At 32.7% G+C, this 19,403-nt stretch overlaps 1 protein-coding gene across 1 annotated transcript in view; it reads left to right on the plus strand.

Annotated features, from left to right (window-relative positions):
* Window positions 1-19,403, plus strand: part of LOC114327481 (rapamycin-insensitive companion of mTOR) — a 156,680-nt gene that overhangs the window by 127,883 nt on the left and 9,394 nt on the right. The window contains exons 20-21 of the mRNA XM_050646921.1: window positions 4,671-4,981; window positions 7,041-7,306. Of these exons, the coding sequence (XP_050502878.1) occupies window positions 4,671-4,981; window positions 7,041-7,306 (577 nt within the window). The remainder of the gene's footprint in view (window positions 1-4,670; window positions 4,982-7,040; window positions 7,307-19,403) is intronic.

Consider the following 19,403-nt stretch of genomic DNA (forward strand, 5'->3'; position numbering starts at 1 on the left):
ATACAGGGTGTTGCAAAAAGGTATGTCATAAATTAAATCATGCATTCCGGGGACAAAAATAAATTGATTGAATCCAACTTACCTTTGTACAAAAGTGTACACAAACAAAGTTAAAGCCCTTTGAAGTTACAAAATGAAAATCGATTTTTTTTTCATATATCGAAATCTCTTAGAGATTTTTCATTGAACATGGACATGTGGCATTATTATGGCAGCAACATCTTAAAAAAAATTAAAGTGAAATTTGTGTACCCCATAAAAATTTTATGGGGGTTTTGCTCCCTTAAACCCCCCTAAACTTTTGTGTACGTTCCAATTAATTCATTATTGTGGTACCATTAGTTAAACACAACGTTTTTAAAACTGTTTGCCTGTTAGTATTTTTTCGATAAGCCAATTTTTATCGAGATGCGGCTTCTTTTTATGATTACATAAAAATTATATGGGGGTTTTGTTCCTTTAAACCCCCCAATTGTTCGTGTACGTTCCAATTAAACTATTATTGTGGTACCATTAGGTAACCATAGTTTTTTTTTAACTTTTTTGCCTCCTAGTCTTTTTTTGATAAGTCATCTTTTATCGGGATGTGGCTTCTTCTTCAAAATATACCTAAAAATGTAAATTATAAATAAATTTTCAGATTATTAACAGGTACATATATCATAGGTATACTGAATTCGCTCTATCGAGATTCACTTTGACACTGACGTTAGTAATTTCTTTTTTGAGAAATTCAGTTGTCATAAGTGAGTGGAAATTACTACACAACCAAGGCACCTGCTCATATCCAATATTATTAATAGTAAACAGACATAAAAATAACATAAACCTCACGCCAATCAATAATTATTTATTTGCACCATTATAATGTATTGATAACAAATGAGAAAATTATTTATTGTACAAAATAAAAATATTTTGTAGAAATAAACTTCACAAAATTTTATGAGATTAGTAGACACTCCCACTATTTCTAATAATTCTTCTTTTTTTAATGAAAGATTAAGTTGATTTGAGTTGATTTTAGCAGTTAATAGTGTGAGGTAGGAATTTCTGTGCTGTATGTTTCCTATTCCGAATGTGTCAAAAAAAATCTCGCGAGAGCGAATGTAGTATACTTAACCATATACAAATATGTGGTGGATTCGACAAATATTCAAAATATCTCGATAAACACTGGCTTATCGAAAAAGTACTAAGAGGAGAAGAAAAAGTTTTAAAAACATTGTGTTTAACTAATGGTGCCACAATAATAATTTAATTGGAACTTACACAAAAGTTTGGGGGGGTTTAAGAGAGCAAAACCCCCATAAAATTTTTATGGGGTGCACAAATTTCACTTTAATTTTTTTTAAGATGTTGCTGCCGTAAGAATGCCACATGTCCATTTTCAATGAAAAATCTCTAAGAGATTTCGATATATGAAAAAAAAATCGATTTTCATTTTGTAACTTCAAAGGGCTGTAACTTTTTTTGTGTACACTTTTGTACTAAGGTAAGTTGGATTCAATAAATTTATTTTTGTCCCCGGAATGCGTGATTTAATTTATGACACACCTTTTTGAAACACCCTGTATAAAGGAATGTGGACGGAAAAGGAGGACTACGGGGACGACGCATACCTTGGTTGAAAAATGTATACTAAAGTGTAGTCGAGGAAATGAAGCATTTTGGCTCGCAATTTTTTCGTCCAGCATGGATTTACTTGAAATTTTCACAGAAGGTAGGGAGTAGTCCAAGGATCATTTTCTATATCATGCTGCTGTACGCTAAAACCTTGGGGTAGTTGCCACCCCATCTCGGGGGTGGTAATTTTTTATTACATTTTAACCATGTAAATCGATGTAAAATGTAATTTTAAGAAAAAAATGTTTTTTACATTTTCTTCGTAAAACTAATATTTTTCGAGTTTTTCGTGGTTGAATGTAACAGTTTTTCGACGGAAAAATCGACTTTTTTAGAGGGTTTTTTGAGAATAACTCGAAAAATATGCATTTAATCAAAAAAGCTGTAGATATCAAAATTATATCTTTTAGTAACACAAACGAAACTGTTTTTCTATAATATTTTTACGACCAATACAAACTGAGATACGGCATGTTAAAGTTAGCTTTTTCGTCAAATGCATAATTTGAAATAATCAAAGCCAAATAACGGGAAAACTTTGCATTTTTCCAGGAAAACTTACATGATGTTTTTTAAAGCATACAATAAGATCTTTCAAAAAAAATAATAAAAAGTTTCTAGCATAAAAATTCAGCAATTTATGGTAAAAAATAAAGTCGGTACCTATTTTTCTCTTCGAAAAAAACAGTGAAAATAACCCCCTACCTACCCTTATAACTAAAAATTGGTCTTCGCCTTTCTGTAATTCCTTTATTTTTATACTATCAATACACCCAAGAAGTTTGACCTATTTAAAAGGCCTAATTTTAGAAAAATTGGAGTTTAAAGAAAAATTGATTTTTTGCAATTTTGAATTTTTTATCATTTTCTTCAAAATATATCCGAAAATACTGGAGATACGAAAAAAATGATAAACTACTAAATTGTAGCATTTTTAATAGCTAAAATTTCCTAATGCATAGATTTTCATTACAGTGAACAGTTAGCGAGATGTAGCTATTCACAACATCTATTTACGAGCAAACATCCCCTTATTCGAGCCCTTTAAACCAAACTCAATTAAAAATTAAGGGATCTTACGGAAATTAATTTACACAGTATTATTACTCTTCAAAAATCCTACAAGACTATAATTGAAAAAACTTTTTATCGCCAAAAATGAAAGAGCTATATTTATAAAACTAATTTTTTTTCGAAAAATTCGAATAGTCCCCTTATGTAGGGCATTTTAAATGTACCTATATAATACCACAGGGCCGGTTTGTATACTGGATGACTAAAAAACTATTTGTATGTATATTTTTATATATTTGTAAATTCGTATTTTTGTGTAAATAAATGTTTTTGTAATTCTTTAATTCTACTTTTTTTCTGTATAGATCTATTAAATTGTCTACTTATAAAAATTGCAATATTATTAAGGGTGGTTTTTAAGGGTTGAAATATTATGATATTATATCTTAAAGCATAAAACAATCATTATTTAACCATTTTACCTATATTAAAGTTTACAATGTTTTTATATAATTTTTGACAAAAAGGGTAGTTTACACCCCTAAAAATAATCAACGCCCTTTAGCATGATATAGAATATGAAGTACGGGGTAAGAAGATCCTAACCCCAAATTTTTATGTAAATTGATGCAAGCCGAAATTAATCTTTTAGGATAAGCAAACTTTTCGTATGTAGCTCCAACAAGGGTGGTTTTAAGGGTTGAAATATTGTGATATTATATCTTAAAGCACAAAACAATCATTATGTAACTAATAAGAAGCAAATGTGTTAAAAAACCAAAAGCGTACAACGGTTCAATATAGAAAATGAACTAAAGGGTGAAATGAGCCTAATCCCAAATTTTTGTACAAATCAATGCTGGACGAAAAAATCGCGAGGTTTTGCCATTTTTCCAGCTTCATTTCCTCGACTATGGAAGAACAACAATAGAACTCTTCAGAACCGCTGCAAATAGTGTAACATTGGCTGTGTAATAAAAGGATGAGGCACGCGATGAAGAATAATTTATTCTTATTTACTCTCCTCAGAAAGAGCTATTTCCCAATTTTGAGGCATATATGTAGAAACATGGCTGGTTTATGAACAAAAATATATTTTAATTTTACAAATTTAACGCCCTATAGTTCAATAACACGAGAACTTAGAACGTATTAGTATTAAGTAAAATATTATTTTGTTTTTTAAGGATACACTTACAATTTCATCAATTTCTTCTTCTTCTTCTTTTTGTATAGACATGACTCTGTCTCTTTTTTCAATGTGCCTCTAGTAAGTTGTCGTTCCATCGTTTTCGTGGTCTTCCCACTAATCGTCTTCCTATTGGGAACCGTCTCTCGCTGCCCTGACTATCCTATTTGTTGTCATTCGGCTTATGTGGTCATTCCATTCTATTCTTCTGTTTCTTAGCCAGTTATTAATGTTATACACCTTGCATCTCCGTCGTATATCTGTACTTCTAGCTCTGTCCCATAGAGTCTTACCATCGATTTTTCGAAGGGTTTTCATCTCCGCTGTTTCGAGCAATCTTTTTGGCCTCTCTGTGTCGAGTCGTGTTTCTACCGCGTATGTCATTATTGGTCTGATGACTGTATTGTAAATTCTGCCTTTCATTTCTTTTCCGATATTTTTCTTTCTCGATATTGTGTCATTCAGGCAACCTGCGGCTCTGTTTGCTCTATTCACTTGATCTTCCACTTCTGTTTCAAGCCTTCCGTAGCTAGATAGTGTGATGCCTAGGTATTTAAGCTCCATCACTTGTTCTATTATCTGACCTTCCAGCTCCAATTTACATCTTATTGGATCTGCTATTACAACCATGCATTTTGTCTTTTGTGAGGAAATTAACATGTTAAATTTTTTGAGAGATTAGTATTGCATCGTCCGCATAGCAGATTATTTTAAGTTGTTTTTCTCCCATTTGGTATCATTTTTTAGTTCTTACTTTCCTTAAGGTAACTTAATAAAAAGTTTTCAAAAATTTTAATGCTTTTCTTTGATTTCAGTTACAAATAAATTTTTATTTTTTTAGGCCAAGCAGTTCGTTATTCGACGACTTCTACCTATTTAATTCTAGTTTTACATCAGTATTCAGCGTTCCTAAGTTCGAAATAGAAACCTCAACCTCATCCCATGACGATAAACGGTACATGGGTATTTGCCTGCCGAAATTTTTAATGGAGATTTTTCCTAGTCAAGAAGAAATTACCAGGTCGCCTTACATTTTCCAAGATCCACTGAGAAAAAATTCGAATGATGAGAAAGTATGGCAACACTCGAAAAAAGGTTGCTTTCTTTGCAGCCAAGCGGATAATCAAGATAAGGCTATTGATTTTATAAAAGGTAATATTTATATATTTCTCTCTAATATGGGTCTTGTTTAAATTTTAAAGTTAATTTTATTTTGTTAATTTTTTATGCGTAAAACGTACTTTTTATGCATAACGTACTCTTAAGTCCTTGGTGACTTGTTAATTAGCATATTAGCTAAAGGGCAATAGGACAAGAGAGGCCCTGGACGCAGCTGTTCATTCTTAGGAAATGGACTGGTCTAATAGCAGCTGCGATGAGATGAGTCAATGTGGGCGCCAACATCACAAGAAGATAGGTAGGTGCCTTTGAGGCAGATAAACCTATAGAAGCATTCATATTCTGCATCCAAGTATAACCAATTTACTGGTACCAACCATCACTTTCTCGGATATGTTATGCTTTGTTTGTATATGTGTTACGGTATAGAATGAAAAGTGAAGTGCAGAATAAATATCCTGGTTTATCTGCATTAAAATGGAATATCATAGGCCAAAATAATGCCACTAAAAAATTATTTACTATCATGATAGACTGTAGCAAAAATGAGATCTTAATTCCTAACATTAAAAAGTTTTGTAGTACAATTACGCCAGTCAATTAGAGCAAAAACAGGATATTACCTCCGAATTCTATCCTACTGTATGGATTTTTAATGAAATTTTGGGAATAGCCTCTACTTATCTCCTAATTCAAAGTCTACCCTAGGCTGATGTGCGCTTTTATCTGGGGGGTGGTTCCCACCCCTTCTCGGGGGTGGAAAATTTTTTGGTCTAAATAACCACGGAAGTGACTAGTGAACCTAATTCTAAGCAAAAACTGTTCTATATATTTTTTTTGAAAACTCGATAGTTTTTGAGTTGTTCGTGGTTGAAAATTTGCCATTTTCATTGAAAAATGTCACCTTTTCGGACGGTTTTTGCGAATATCTTAAAAACAAGTAATTGGGCTTCGTAAGTCATAGGTTTTCACCCAAATTAATCGGACGCGTTGAATAATATATCACTTGTACTATTCCGGTGACTTTAAAACAGTACTTCTGGTTGCTTTTCTCAAACCGGAAGTCCTAGGTCAAATTTCTCACCTTTAGTACCATCCTTGGATTATAAGCTTTCATTCGACATCTCATTTGTCATTCTACCTGGTATAGTGACGGAGGAGTTATATTCGCGCTCGGACGAACAGACAGCCTAGGTCAAATTTCTCACCTTAAGTACCATCCTTGGATTATAAGCTTTCATTTGACACCTCATTTGTCATTCTACCTTGTATAATGACGAGGTGTTATATTCGCGGTCGCACGGATAGACAGCCTAGGTCAAATTTCTCACCTTTAGTAACATCTTTGGATTATTATCTTTCATTTGACACCTCACTTGTCATTCTACCTGGTATAATGACGGAGGGGTTGTGTTCACAGACGGACAGACAGACGGACGCGCATAATTCAAAGTTTTCACATTTTTTCAAAATTGGGTGAAAACAATTATGCATCTAACGAAAAAAACTATATAAAACATTTTTGTAGCTTATGGAAAATCAAAAAGATTCGTTTCTTCATGAATCTTCTAGTTATAATACAAAAAGAAATATGGTAGATGAAAAGAGATTTTTTTGGTCCATGCTCAAATCGGTGTGTTCAACTTCAAATAACAAAGAACTGGTCGATTTTTAGGTTATAATACTACCGATATCTTTTGTAGTCCTTGACAAGACCTTTAAAACGAGCCCTATTAAATGTCGAATACATTCAATCTAAGCGAGATGTATCTAGATATGACTAATGAATTTTAATGAAAACTGAGAAGTATATTAATTAACCCCTTATCCACCAGAATTTAAATGCATCGTTTTCCTTCTACAATACCTTTTATTATAGTGTTATTTCTATGTTCAAAAAGTTGGACTGGTGTAAAATAAATGGTAAATTTGAATCAATTGGTTGTACTGTGAGGACATAGAAATGTTAACATTACTTTATATAAACAATTAATATAAAATTAGAAATTTTATTAGCCTTACACCTAAAGGTAGAAAGGCTTAGGACTAAGTAAGTAAGAAATTTTATTAATTCATGTTTTTCAATTTTCAGACCCCGTTAAAATCGAAATCCTTCAGAACATTGAACGTTTAGCGAATCCAATCTCGAACAAATACATCAAATCTCATCTCATTCGCCTGAAGCAGCGTGAACCCGAAGCGTTTAGAGACATTTGCGTCTACTCGGAAGTCTGCAAAATATGTTCAGAGAACATCTACAGGTCGCCGACGAGGCGAGTGCTGCACGAATTGTTTTTAGATGTCGATTTTCAGCGGTTATACGAGCCATCCCAGAAAGTGATAAAATCTAATAATATCGTAAGTGAATTTCAATCCATTTCACTATCTAGCTAGACGAAGCAACGAAGCACTAAAAAGCCCAAAACCTAGGAATTTTGTGCAGTAAGATGAATCGTCATGCAACTTTTTTCATTCGATTCGAGAGAGTGTCAGGCAATTTTGTGAACTAAATTGATCTCCGGCAAAAATTTTTGTGCATAAGTAAATGCATTTTCAAAGTGCATCTGGAAGAGATGGAAAATGAAAAATTTAGAACTCAGGAAATATTGACGGGAATGAGTTCCATTTGTATACTTGGGGGGTTTTGGAGGTCACTGAACACGAATTTTGTGACGACGATGGTCTTTGAGGTACATGCTGCCCAGGGTGGAACTCGTCGCCTGGGACGATCGAATTCGGAAATGAAGATTGGATCGAAAAACTGAAAAATACGTGTTCAATATTTTTCAAAAATCTATCTAATGACACTAAACACGACCCCCACTGGAATCCCTGGAAGTGGTGTGGGAGTAACTTTAAAATCTTAAAAATGGGGGATAGAATCCCCCATTTGTTATTGCAGTTTGGATTGTTTACGTAAAAATAAGCAACTTTTATTCGAGAAGTTTTTTCGAATTGTGGATAGATGGCGCTATAATCGGAAAAAAACGATTTATCATGAAACCATAGATAAATTAGAGAAACGGTCTAATATCCCGAGAAATACACTTCCAAAAAAAAAAACCAAAAAATACGTGTTTAATATTTTTTAAGAACCTATCGAATAACATCAAACACGACCCTCCACTCCACCCCCTGGAGGTGGGGTGGGGGATAACTTTAAAATAAAATAGGAATCCCCATGTTTTATTGTAGGATTAAATTTCTCATGAAAAAATAAGTAACATTTATTGAAACATTTTTTAGAATTGTTGATAGATGGCGCTAATAAATAGTGTTTTTCCGATTATAGCGCCATCTATCCATAATTCGAAAAAATGTCTCGAATAAAAGTTACTTATTTTCACGTAAGGAATCCAAATCTGAAATAAAAAAGGAGGGCTCCTATTTAAGATTTTAAAGTCCCCCCCCCCCCACCTCCAGGGGGTGGAGTGAAGGATCATGTTTTATGTTACTCGATAGGCTCTTGAAAAATATTAAACACGTGTTTGTTGGTTTTTTTATTTGGAAGTGTATTTCTCGGGATATTAGACCGATAAATCGTTTTTTCCGATTATAGCCTCATCTATCCACAATTCGGAAAAATGTCACAAATAAAAGATGCTTATTTTTACGTAAGCAATCCAAATCTGCTATAACAAATGGGGGTTTCTATTTAAGATTTTAAAGTTACCCCCCCCACCTCCAGGGGGTGGAGTGAGGGGTCGTGTTTAGTGTCATTCGATAGATTTTTGAAAAATATTGAACACGTATTTTTCAGTTTTTCGATCCAATCGTCCCAGGCGACGAGTTCCATCCTGGGCACCAGGTACCTAGGAGACCATCGTCGTCATGAAATTGGTGGTCAGTGACCTCCAATACTCCCAGGGATAAAAATTGAACTGATTTCCGTCAATATTTCCTGAGTTCTAAATTTTTCATTTTCCATCTCTTCGAGATGTACTTTGAAAATGCATTTTCTTATGCACAAAAATTTTTTCGAGATCAATTTTGTTCACAAAATTGCCTGACACTTTCTCGAATCGAATGCAAAAAGTTGCATGACGATTCATAATTCCTAGGTTTAATGATTCGTTGTTTCGCCTAATCAATCAGCCCTATTCTGTAACATTTAACAAATCGAATAGAAATGACTAAGTCGAATCGTAATTACCCGAAATCGGAATGTTTGATATCTATCGCGTCATTTTTGTGTTTGGATTGGCATTCTGTAACTCGCATCGTAATCAGGGTAAATAGAAATCGGTAATTTCTGTTTCACTCGCTCAGGAAGTGGTGGCAACCCCTCATTGACAAGCGAAATGAGTGTTCTGTGACTTGTTTGTTACTGGATCTAAAACTTGAAATATGACACCGTTGCCATATCCTCAATTTTTTTAATACATAAAGTTACATTTAAAAAAAGTTTTGAAACACCAAAAAAGAAAAGTTATGACAAGTAAATAATAAAATATTAGTGTAAATACTTGATACAAAACGCTCAAAAGAGGGTAAATGGTTTTAAATCAGAGTTAATTAAAATTGTTATACAAAAAAAAAGGTTTTTTCCAACATAACGAGAACCGTTATGTAACGATCACGTTACTATAAAATTATACGTTCCATGCGTTCTGTGTCTATATCGTGCGTTCCATGGGATATTTTGTTTACTGCGCAGGACGGTGATCGTTACATGGAAGGTTTCTCGTTGTGTTGGAACAAACCTAAGATAAATTGATATAATAATAATAGTCTCCCGTTTTATATCGCTCACGTGGCTTTGGGAGTATAGCAGGGTAGTCTGCTATATCTAGGGCCTACGGCATACAAGGAAGGTAACAGGGCCAGTGCTACGCTTCAACCGCCTATTATTACCCCTGGTTTTACCCAAGGTACTCATTTTATTCAGGCTGAGTCGACCTGGGGCCTATAAACATTTTTAAAAATGTCTAGTTGTTCTTGCCGGCGGTAGGATTTGAACTCCGGACCACCGGCACGCTAGCCTAGCACACTACCACTCGGCTACGCCGGCCCAGATAAATTGATATACATAATATAAAAACGATAAATGAAGAAAAGATGTATAAATGCTTTTAATTCAAAGATAATTTAAATTGATGTTATTAATTATTATTATTAATAAATTATTTAAAATCGATATTACTAACAATATGCAAGCTTTAAGAGTTGATTCCAGCTGACATAACTGCTTAACAACTTTTCCCAAAAATGGCCTCTTTTCTAAAATTTGTTCAGACTATGAGCGTTGATTGATAAATATACAAGTATAATACTGGTATAATATTATTTATCAATCAACGTATAAGAAGTCTATCGTATGATATTCTTGTACATTATACCATTGATTGAAATTGTACAAGAAATAAACAAAAAAAGTATGGCAACACTGTGACTGGCAAACATTTTTTTTTGGTCCTTGGGAGCTATGCCCATTTAGCCAAACTGGCAAACATTCAGACGTCAAATAGCAAATAATTTAAGGTTAGGTTCGATGCATACTCTTACAACGTGTCTAAATTAAATATATAATTCTCTAAACAAATAACACCACAGACTAACAATTAAGCTGCTACAAAACGGTACAAATAATATAAAAAAAATTATAAATAAGTAGTAATCAATTATTTTTAGTAGATATAAAATATAAATGTCAAAACAAGATGCGCTTGCGTCAAGCACAATTCCGATATCGAAATCTCATCTCGACAGGGTAAATGCTGTCGAAGTGATTTCTATTCACTATTACGATTGTAGAGATTCAGAAGTAGTTATGGAATACCGATTTGGACTATTTCCATTCGACTTGGCCACTTCTATTCAATTTTACTTACTTCTATCATCGAAATGAGTTACATAATAGGCATGAATATCTCAAAATATTTATAAACACTGATAGAGGTAGTTTGTGTCATCTAGATATGCGCGGGGAAGAGCGAGGGTGGTGTAGAGATTGCTGTTTTAGGCTCCTAATATGAAGTTGATTCTCAATCTAACTTTTATAAAAATAAAAAATAGAAAATGAAAAAAACGACGATTTTCTTGATTCTCTGTAATTTTGAGGTTATCTTAAAAATGTTATACAAGAGCGCGGCCCAAAATAGCGACAACTCTACCTTATTAGTAGTGTCTACGAGAAGTGCATGGTAAATTGAAGGTGGAATTACAAAAAAAAATATGTATGTCTTTGTACTCACTTTATAATGCTCAAAAAATTACGGGATCTGGATTTCAATGCATATTTTTTTTTATAATTCGTATGAAAGTTGCGCGTGAAGTTAGGCGTGTTGATGACAGTTGCGATTTTGGGGTCGACCCGTTATACAACAAAAGTTGTAGATTTTTATATTATCTACATCTTTCGTACTTGAAATTTTTTGATAGCATGTCAAATTTCGCCGGAAATTAAAAAAAAACTTTTTTTCGCTCCCTTTTACTCCTCTTCCAAATCATCCATCGAACGTTTCAATTGTTTAAAATATATTTTATGTGTGGAAAATGTGTAGTATATTATATCCCATAGCTGAACAATACAAATATTTTGTTTGCAAAAGTTTCGTCTTAAAGGGGTGATACACACGCGAGTAAGTACGCGAACTTATGGCTCGACGACCTTTATCGCGGGTGTATCACAGCAAGTACGCGTACTTTAAGTCCGCCGAGTAAGTACGCCGTCGATCCAACAAGTTTAAAATCTTACTCGTAACCCGTACGTGTATCATTGCCACAAGCCTCGAGCCATCATGTTATTGCGTTTAAAGTTACACTTATATTTTCACTAATTAAGCAAATTACCTAGAAATAATTCAATCGTTTATCGTTGAAAGGAGACGAGTTACATTTTATAAGTTTTGAGAAAACCGTAAAACACTATTTTAAGCTATACTAAATTATTTTTGATTATTTGTTTTTGAGTAAACCTAATTATTTATAGGCTGTTTTATCGTCCTGATGAAAATATTACCCTCTTATCTATGATATTTTGTTTGTTACCCACACTTTTCGACTTCGTCATTTTTTATTAGTATTAAAAATATATAACACGATAGGATACGATACGAAGTATATAATACGATAAAATTCCTAAATAGCACAAACCACCGACGGCGACCGCGATCTTTAAAACCGCGTACTTTAAGTCTGCCGTGTATCACCGACGGCGAGCCGAGTAAGTCCGCGATCTTTAAACCCGCGTACTTAAAGTTTGCGTGTGTATCACGCGCTTTAACTCTTTACGATGGGACACACTTTGGATTTTATGCTGCTGCGTTTGAAAATTGTCTGGTTGAGTGTGATCTAAACCGTGAATCCCAAACAACTCACACCGATGTGAATCGGCTAGGGCTAGGCCTTTAAGCCGTCAAGTCGACAAGAATTTTATACTTTTTTAATTATTAAATTATTCAGAATTCAAATTATTCAAAGAAAGTAATATAACATTTAATAAACTCAATCCTCCACATACTTGCTACTACTTAAAAATGAATGGTTCATCTTGCAGGATATGGTTAACTCAACCATCGAAACGCTCCACATAAATTTAACTTAATGAGTTTTTTCTTTCTTGTAAATAGTTTTCACATACTTTTAAAATTAAAACGTATTAGAAAAAAGACTAAGTTTTCAATCTAAATAGCACATAAAATAACATCAAAAATATTACTCTACCTCCCACCAGATTGAAAACAATGGCAACCTTCTCAGGTTACACCCCCGAGGCTTCTAAAATTTGCAAGCCATAACGGATGCTGAGACTAAAGAAGATGAGGGAATTTTACAATTTATAATTCACGTCTCATCTGCTCAGCGCGGTAAAGTTCCAACGAGAAAAACGTATTATTTTCAACGTATTATTTTAAAACGTATTATTTGAAAAATGTTTCCTGAAAAAAACAATCAGTAAACGAATAATGTTATCGTAAATAGTATGATACAATTGATCCAAAAGATGGCATAACCCAGACATCCAAAGTGAAAGTTATCCTCCAACACCAAATCGTTCTATATGGTCCACTTAATGTTCAGAAAAAAGTCACACCATTTTGAGCGTCGGGTTTGGGGGGACAGGGGGGAGAAATCGGTAAATTCGTAGTTTTTTACGTTTTTCGTCAATATTTCTAAAACTATGCGGTTTAGCATGAACAACCTTCTATACAAAAATGTTCTACATTAAATTTGAAATAAAAAAGGCCTTATGCATAATCCTTCCAAAATGAACGGTTCCAAAGGTACGGAGGTAGTATGTATAGTATAATTAGTCCAAAAAAGGCCTAACCCAGACATCCAAAGTAAAAGTTTTCCTCCAACACCAAATTGTTCTACAGTATAAATTAAATAAAAATGGAACATAGCTTTTTACGACACAGTGTTTGAACTGCATTTGAGATAGTGGACCAATATAAAAGTTCCAGACATTAAAACCAGAAATCATAGCAACATTAACATTGGCGTGTAGAAAATATCTTTGAACTAGAACCTCGTACTTCTATCTCTTTTTAGGAGTTTACTAAAATAGCGAGCCCAGCCGAATGAGCCGAAAGTAGATAATCGGACTTAAGGGTCCGCACCGCGCCAAGGAATAGAACCGAACCGAACCCACTACCTACATGCACAGACAAGGCGATTGCAGATACGCGGTACGAATGGATTATTATTTTTATAAGTTTTTGAAGTTATACTTCTTTAGGCGCGATTTCATTGAGGGTGAAATTTTATTAATATGCGCGCATGCGCACACAGGCAGTATGGAGTTCGTTACTAAATGTTTTAATTTATGTATTTATCAGTCCAGAAAAGGTGTGGAAAGAATATATTAGTGTTTTTAAATATATTTTTGTACAAACGTGTTAAAAATGCAATTTATAGCACTCTATAGGAGCGTTAAAATGCTACTTTAAAGCACCGGTGCTTTAAAAATTTTCACTGCAGTTGAAAGTGAATTGTCAAATTGTGAAACGTCAGAATATTTATATTTCATTTATAAACATTAATAGATATTAATAATACAACTTGCGCAATTTGAAAAAGGTGGTTTAAAAGGTTGTTTTTAAATTTAATTTAAACTGTATTGCATTTTTAACACGTTTGTAGAAAAAAACTATTAAAATTTGTTAGAATATACAAAAATAAATGTAGATGTTATTCTGATTTACGTATTGACAGTATAGGCAGTTTTGATGTAATGTCAAGAAAAATATAAAAATGGAATATCAGTCAAGTTCAAGTAAAAGTTTTTGTAGGTATTGTCCTGTAATTGAGAATGAATAAATTATAATTGTTGATATATTTTGTAGAAAATATATTGTATGATATAGGTACGTGTTAAAAAGTACATATTTAAGGCACTCATGTGAATTGCAGAATGAACGAAGCGAATCTTTCACACGAAATTTTCACATACGTGCCTTAAAATTGTACTTTTAACATTTATATCATAAATAACTATTATTATAATTTTTGTGTATTTGGACTTATCTACCTCGGGAATAAGATAATAAGTAATATTTAAAGTACATATTTTATAATTCATTTCGTCTGTTTGTCACTATGTCTGAGAAATCTTGTAGCCCGGATAATCAAAAGGGTATAGCTCAGTGGTAGAGCGTTGGACTGGAGATCAAGTGGACCCCGGTTCGAATCCTGGTGTTTTCTAATCTTTTTTTAATTTTTGGTATTGTTTTAATAAAAATGTTTGGAAAGTAGTAAGTAAAAATTAATTTAATCTTTAAATAAAATACAAATAAACTGTCCGAAAGTATATTTATTTCATTGAAATCATATTTAGAAGTATAACTTCTTACGTGCGTACAAAGTACACACACATTCTTTTTGGATATGTATTTAAAACATATAATTTAACCTAAAATATTCATTTTAATATTTATAGTGCTAAATATTTCATGTGTATCTATTTGTGGATAATGATGATTGGCATTATACATAATATTATGTATATTGTTCTAAAGCTATTTTTTTGTGGCGTTTGTGTAATTTATTATTCTAAATGGGAAATAAGCCACAATTTAACTTAAAACATGATTTTGTTAACGTTTCGACCTCCACTTCGAACGCCGTTGTCAAAATACACAGTATTAATAAATTAAACAAAAATGTTGTTGCTTAGTAAAAAAATTTCTTCTGATAATATATTTATTCTAACTCGTTCATATCGGTAATTATTAGAAGATTTTTTTTACTAAGCAATAAAATTTTTGTTTAATTTATTAATATTTTGTATTTTGACAACGACGTTCGAAATAAAAGTTAATAAAATAGTTTTTTAAGTTAAATTGTGGCTTATTTCGTATTTAGAATAACAAATTACATAAACGCCACAAAGAAATAGCTTCAGACAATATTTTAGGTGAAAAAATATGTTTTAAATAGGTACGTATCCATAAACTTATAAAAATAAAATAATCTATTCGTACCGCGTATGCACAAAAAGCTAGAAGGATCTGCAAATTCTGCAATCGCCTTCTGCATGTAGTCACATCGGTTCGGTTCTATTCCTTGGCGCAATCGCGATGCGGACCCTTAAGTAGGAACCGGTCGCTTATACCGGATTCTGACCTAGAGGTGGGCTAGAAGTATTTGCAATCATATAAGCGATCGTAATTTTTATCTGTGATTGTGATTTAACAGAGCAACAAAATAGTCGTATTTTAAACTCCTGATTAAAAATGTTTAAAAAAATTCAACAGGTGTTATTATTTTGTCTAGGTCATGATTATAAAATTAGGTTTGTTAGAATGAGAAACAATTTTATTCAAAGAGTAGTTTTTGTAATGAAAATAATATTGCATTAATAAATAATTTGATGTTTTTTTCATTGTCTTAATTGTTATTAGAAAATCTAACAAGAGCATAGGCGCCAAATTTCGGGCCAATACTTTCTCAATGCATTCATTTTTTTCGAATTTTAAGAAAATAATAAGTATTTTTGAAAAATATAAACGCGGAATGAAAGATTACATTATAGGTCTGGATCCCGCGTATGAAAAAAAAGTTGATTAATAGCAAGCTGAAAATTTGTTACTAGCTTAAGGGTATCTAGTCGGACAAACTTTGATATATGAGAACACTGGAACAAGGGAAATTTTAATTGTGGAACAGGTTAAAAATTTGGAACGATCAGACCACGAAAACGGCATATGTATTTTGTCCGACAGAACAGACTTAAACTCTCCGAACAGAGATTAAACTCTCATGCAAAAATTAGACTGATATTTATCACCAAATGGGCGTTTTAATGAGTGGAACATGTAGAATGTGTCAAATGACAGGAATTATGACAGGTGATAAATAGCAGTCTGATTTTTGCATGAGAGTTTAATCTCTGTTCGGAGAGTTTAAGTCTGTTCTGTCGGACAAAATAAATGTGCCGTTTTCGTGGTCTGACCGTTCCAAATTTTTAACCTGTTCCACAACTAAAACTGCCCCTGTTACAGTGTTCCCATATATCAAAGTTTATTCGACTAGACACCCTTAAGCTATTAACAAATTTTCAGCTTGCTATTAATCAACTTTTTTTTCATACGCGGGATCCAGACCTATTATTATCGAGGGCCGAAAGTCCATTAGAATAAAAAAAGTGTCATTTGAATGAGATATTTGAAATTAAAAATCACACTCAATTTTCTCTTCTTTTTACCGCTGTAACTTATTAAAATACACATTATAGAAGTTTTCAGGGACTTTCAGCACTCGGTAAGTATGTAATTTTTTATTCTGCGTTTAAATTTTTCAAAAATACTTACTAGTTTTCTTAGGATTCGAAAGAAATAAATGCATTTAAAAAGCATTGTCCCGAGATTTTGCGCCTACCCTCTTAAAAACGAAGTACAAAGTAAAATTTAAATACCAGTATTTGCTACAAATACTTATTAGTTAGTATTTGTTACTTTTCAATTAAAATTTCAGAATAGCAGCCTTTTAACCTTTTTATAATTAACTCGAGTTGTTCAATCAGAAATAATTAGACCAGCTTTGGAAATAACCGTTCGCAAGGCACTGATGTTCCAATGACACTAAGGTGTTCTTGAGCTACTTGTGCATGATAAGGAAAAATATATTTATTTTCTCTCCGCCATTTTAACGAATCTTCATTTCGCGGCAACCGATCGCATTCCCTAAATCTTTGCATTTCTATTATTGCCCTGCTTGTCGTAGTGCCTCGTGGCTGATCCTGCGATCCCATAATATCATCCGGATCTGCAGATGTTTTCTCATGTTCTAATAAAATTTGAATCGTAAATCCTTTATCTTTTTGTTCCATTCCAAGTTTTTCTGCAATAAGAGCGATTCTATTTTCTGGGCTATTTCCGCATTTGTTGGATCCTCAAAAGGAATTAGTCGAAACCTTATTTTGCCAAGAAAAGTTGAAATCGACAGTTTATCGACAGTTTAATAAAATTCCACCCATACATTGTTGAACTAGTGTTTACGTACATATTTGTTATGCTTATTATAGCCTTAACAATTTCTTCTAGCTGAATAAATCTTTCCAACATATAAAATGTCGAATTACAACATGCGGAAACATCTTGCAGTAATTTGAGAGGATTCCCGTTTCCTGGATTTTTTGAAAATCTAAAAGTTTAGCAGTTGCTTGTAGAACTCTTTTTAAAGTGGTTAATGGTATTTTTTATTTTGGTTAAATTTTTAATGATTTTCTTATATCACTTTTGATAACAACATCTGAGGTAGAAGTCGAAACGTCAATAAAATCATTTTTTTTTTTAGTTAAATTGTGGCTGATTTCCTCATCCTTTAATCCATCGTTCACAATAAAGTTTATTTATTGTGTGTGCAAAGCATCCAAAATGTTTCATTTTCACATAATTTTGTGTACCACCTTTAACATTTTTTGCATTATAGGAAACAATAATGTATTAAAATTTTGTTAAGTTCTCTAAGTTTTATAAGACAGCTTTATCTTACAAATATTGCATGATGCATAATTATCATCCACTTATATAAAAACGTTCCATAAACTACTAAATTTTTCTATTTTTGTTTGGCACTAATGGCATGGTATGCGTTCTAATAGCAAACCCAATTTTGTAATAGTGACCTAAACAAAATAATAACACGTGTAGAATTTTACGATGGTCAATAGTGGTAACATTTTTTATTAGGAGTTTAACATACGAATATTTCGTTGCTCTGTTAAATCACAATTGAATCGGTCATTGCGAAAACAATCTAAGACCATATTTTTCGTAAAATGACGACGCTTTTCAACGCCATTAAATTTACATATAAATATATACATAAACATTTAAACTTTTTTTGACTTTCAGAAATGTTCATTTATAACCCATAATACTTATATAAAATATTGTATTATCTCGGAATATCCAACTATTAATGAAAAAATTTTTACGTTTCTTTAAAAGTTTACAAATTGTAACATGTATTGTTTTCACAATGACTGATTCAGTTACAGACAAAAATCACAATGAATAAAATATCACTGTATTGTAATTTAGCCCACCTCTAGACTCGTCCCGCTGATTTAAAACAGACTGAAATGGTAAATGTAGGCGGGCTTTTGCATTTGCGTAGCTTAGTTCATAATCCAGCAGTCGACTGAAGTATTGGACTTGTATTTATAATATAATAATTATTTGAAAATATTTTGTTGGCCAACCGCCTAGAGCCGAAATACATGTATTGGCTATGATCCCTTTAAAGATCGCTGGACCTGTATATGGTCCACATATTGTTCAGTAAAAAGTTACACCATTTTGAGAGTCCGGTTTGGGGGGGGGGGGAGTAGTCGGTAAATTAGTAGTTTTTTTTACGTTTTTCGTCAATATTTCTAAAACTATGCTTTAGCGTAAGCAATGTTCTATACAAGAATGTTCTACATAAAATTAAAAATAAAACAAGTACTATATATAATTGTTATAGAATCAACGGTTCCAGAGTTACGGAGGGTGAAAAGTGGAGGTTTTCGATACTTTTTATTTTCTTTGGGCAATTGATGATTTTGGGTGGTGAGACGTTTCTTCAAGGACTTATCACTAACATACCATTGGCCACTGAAATAGCAAATTTTATTGACAAATCACAATCCTGTTGAAAATTTCTTTCATCAGTAATAATTTTATAAATTGCCCAAAAAATATCGAAAACCTCCACTTTTCACCCTCCGTAACTCTAAAACCTTTGATTTTATAACACTTATGTATCGGACCTTTTTTGTTTTAAATTTTATGTAGAACATTTTTGTATAGAACATTGTTTTCGCTAAAGCAAAGTTTTAGAAATATTGACAAAAAACGTAAAAAAAACTACTAATTTACCGACTTCTCTCCCATCTCCTCCCCAAACCGGACGCTCAAAATGGTGTAATTTTTTACTGAACAATATGTAGATGTAGACCATATAGAACAATTTGTTGTTGGAGGAAAACTTTTACTTTTAATGTTTGGGTTAGGCCTTTTTTGTA

This window comes from Diabrotica virgifera, chromosome 3 (assembly GCF_917563875.1).
Source record: "Diabrotica virgifera virgifera chromosome 3, PGI_DIABVI_V3a".
Taxonomy (NCBI): Eukaryota; Metazoa; Arthropoda; class Insecta; order Coleoptera; family Chrysomelidae; genus Diabrotica; species Diabrotica virgifera.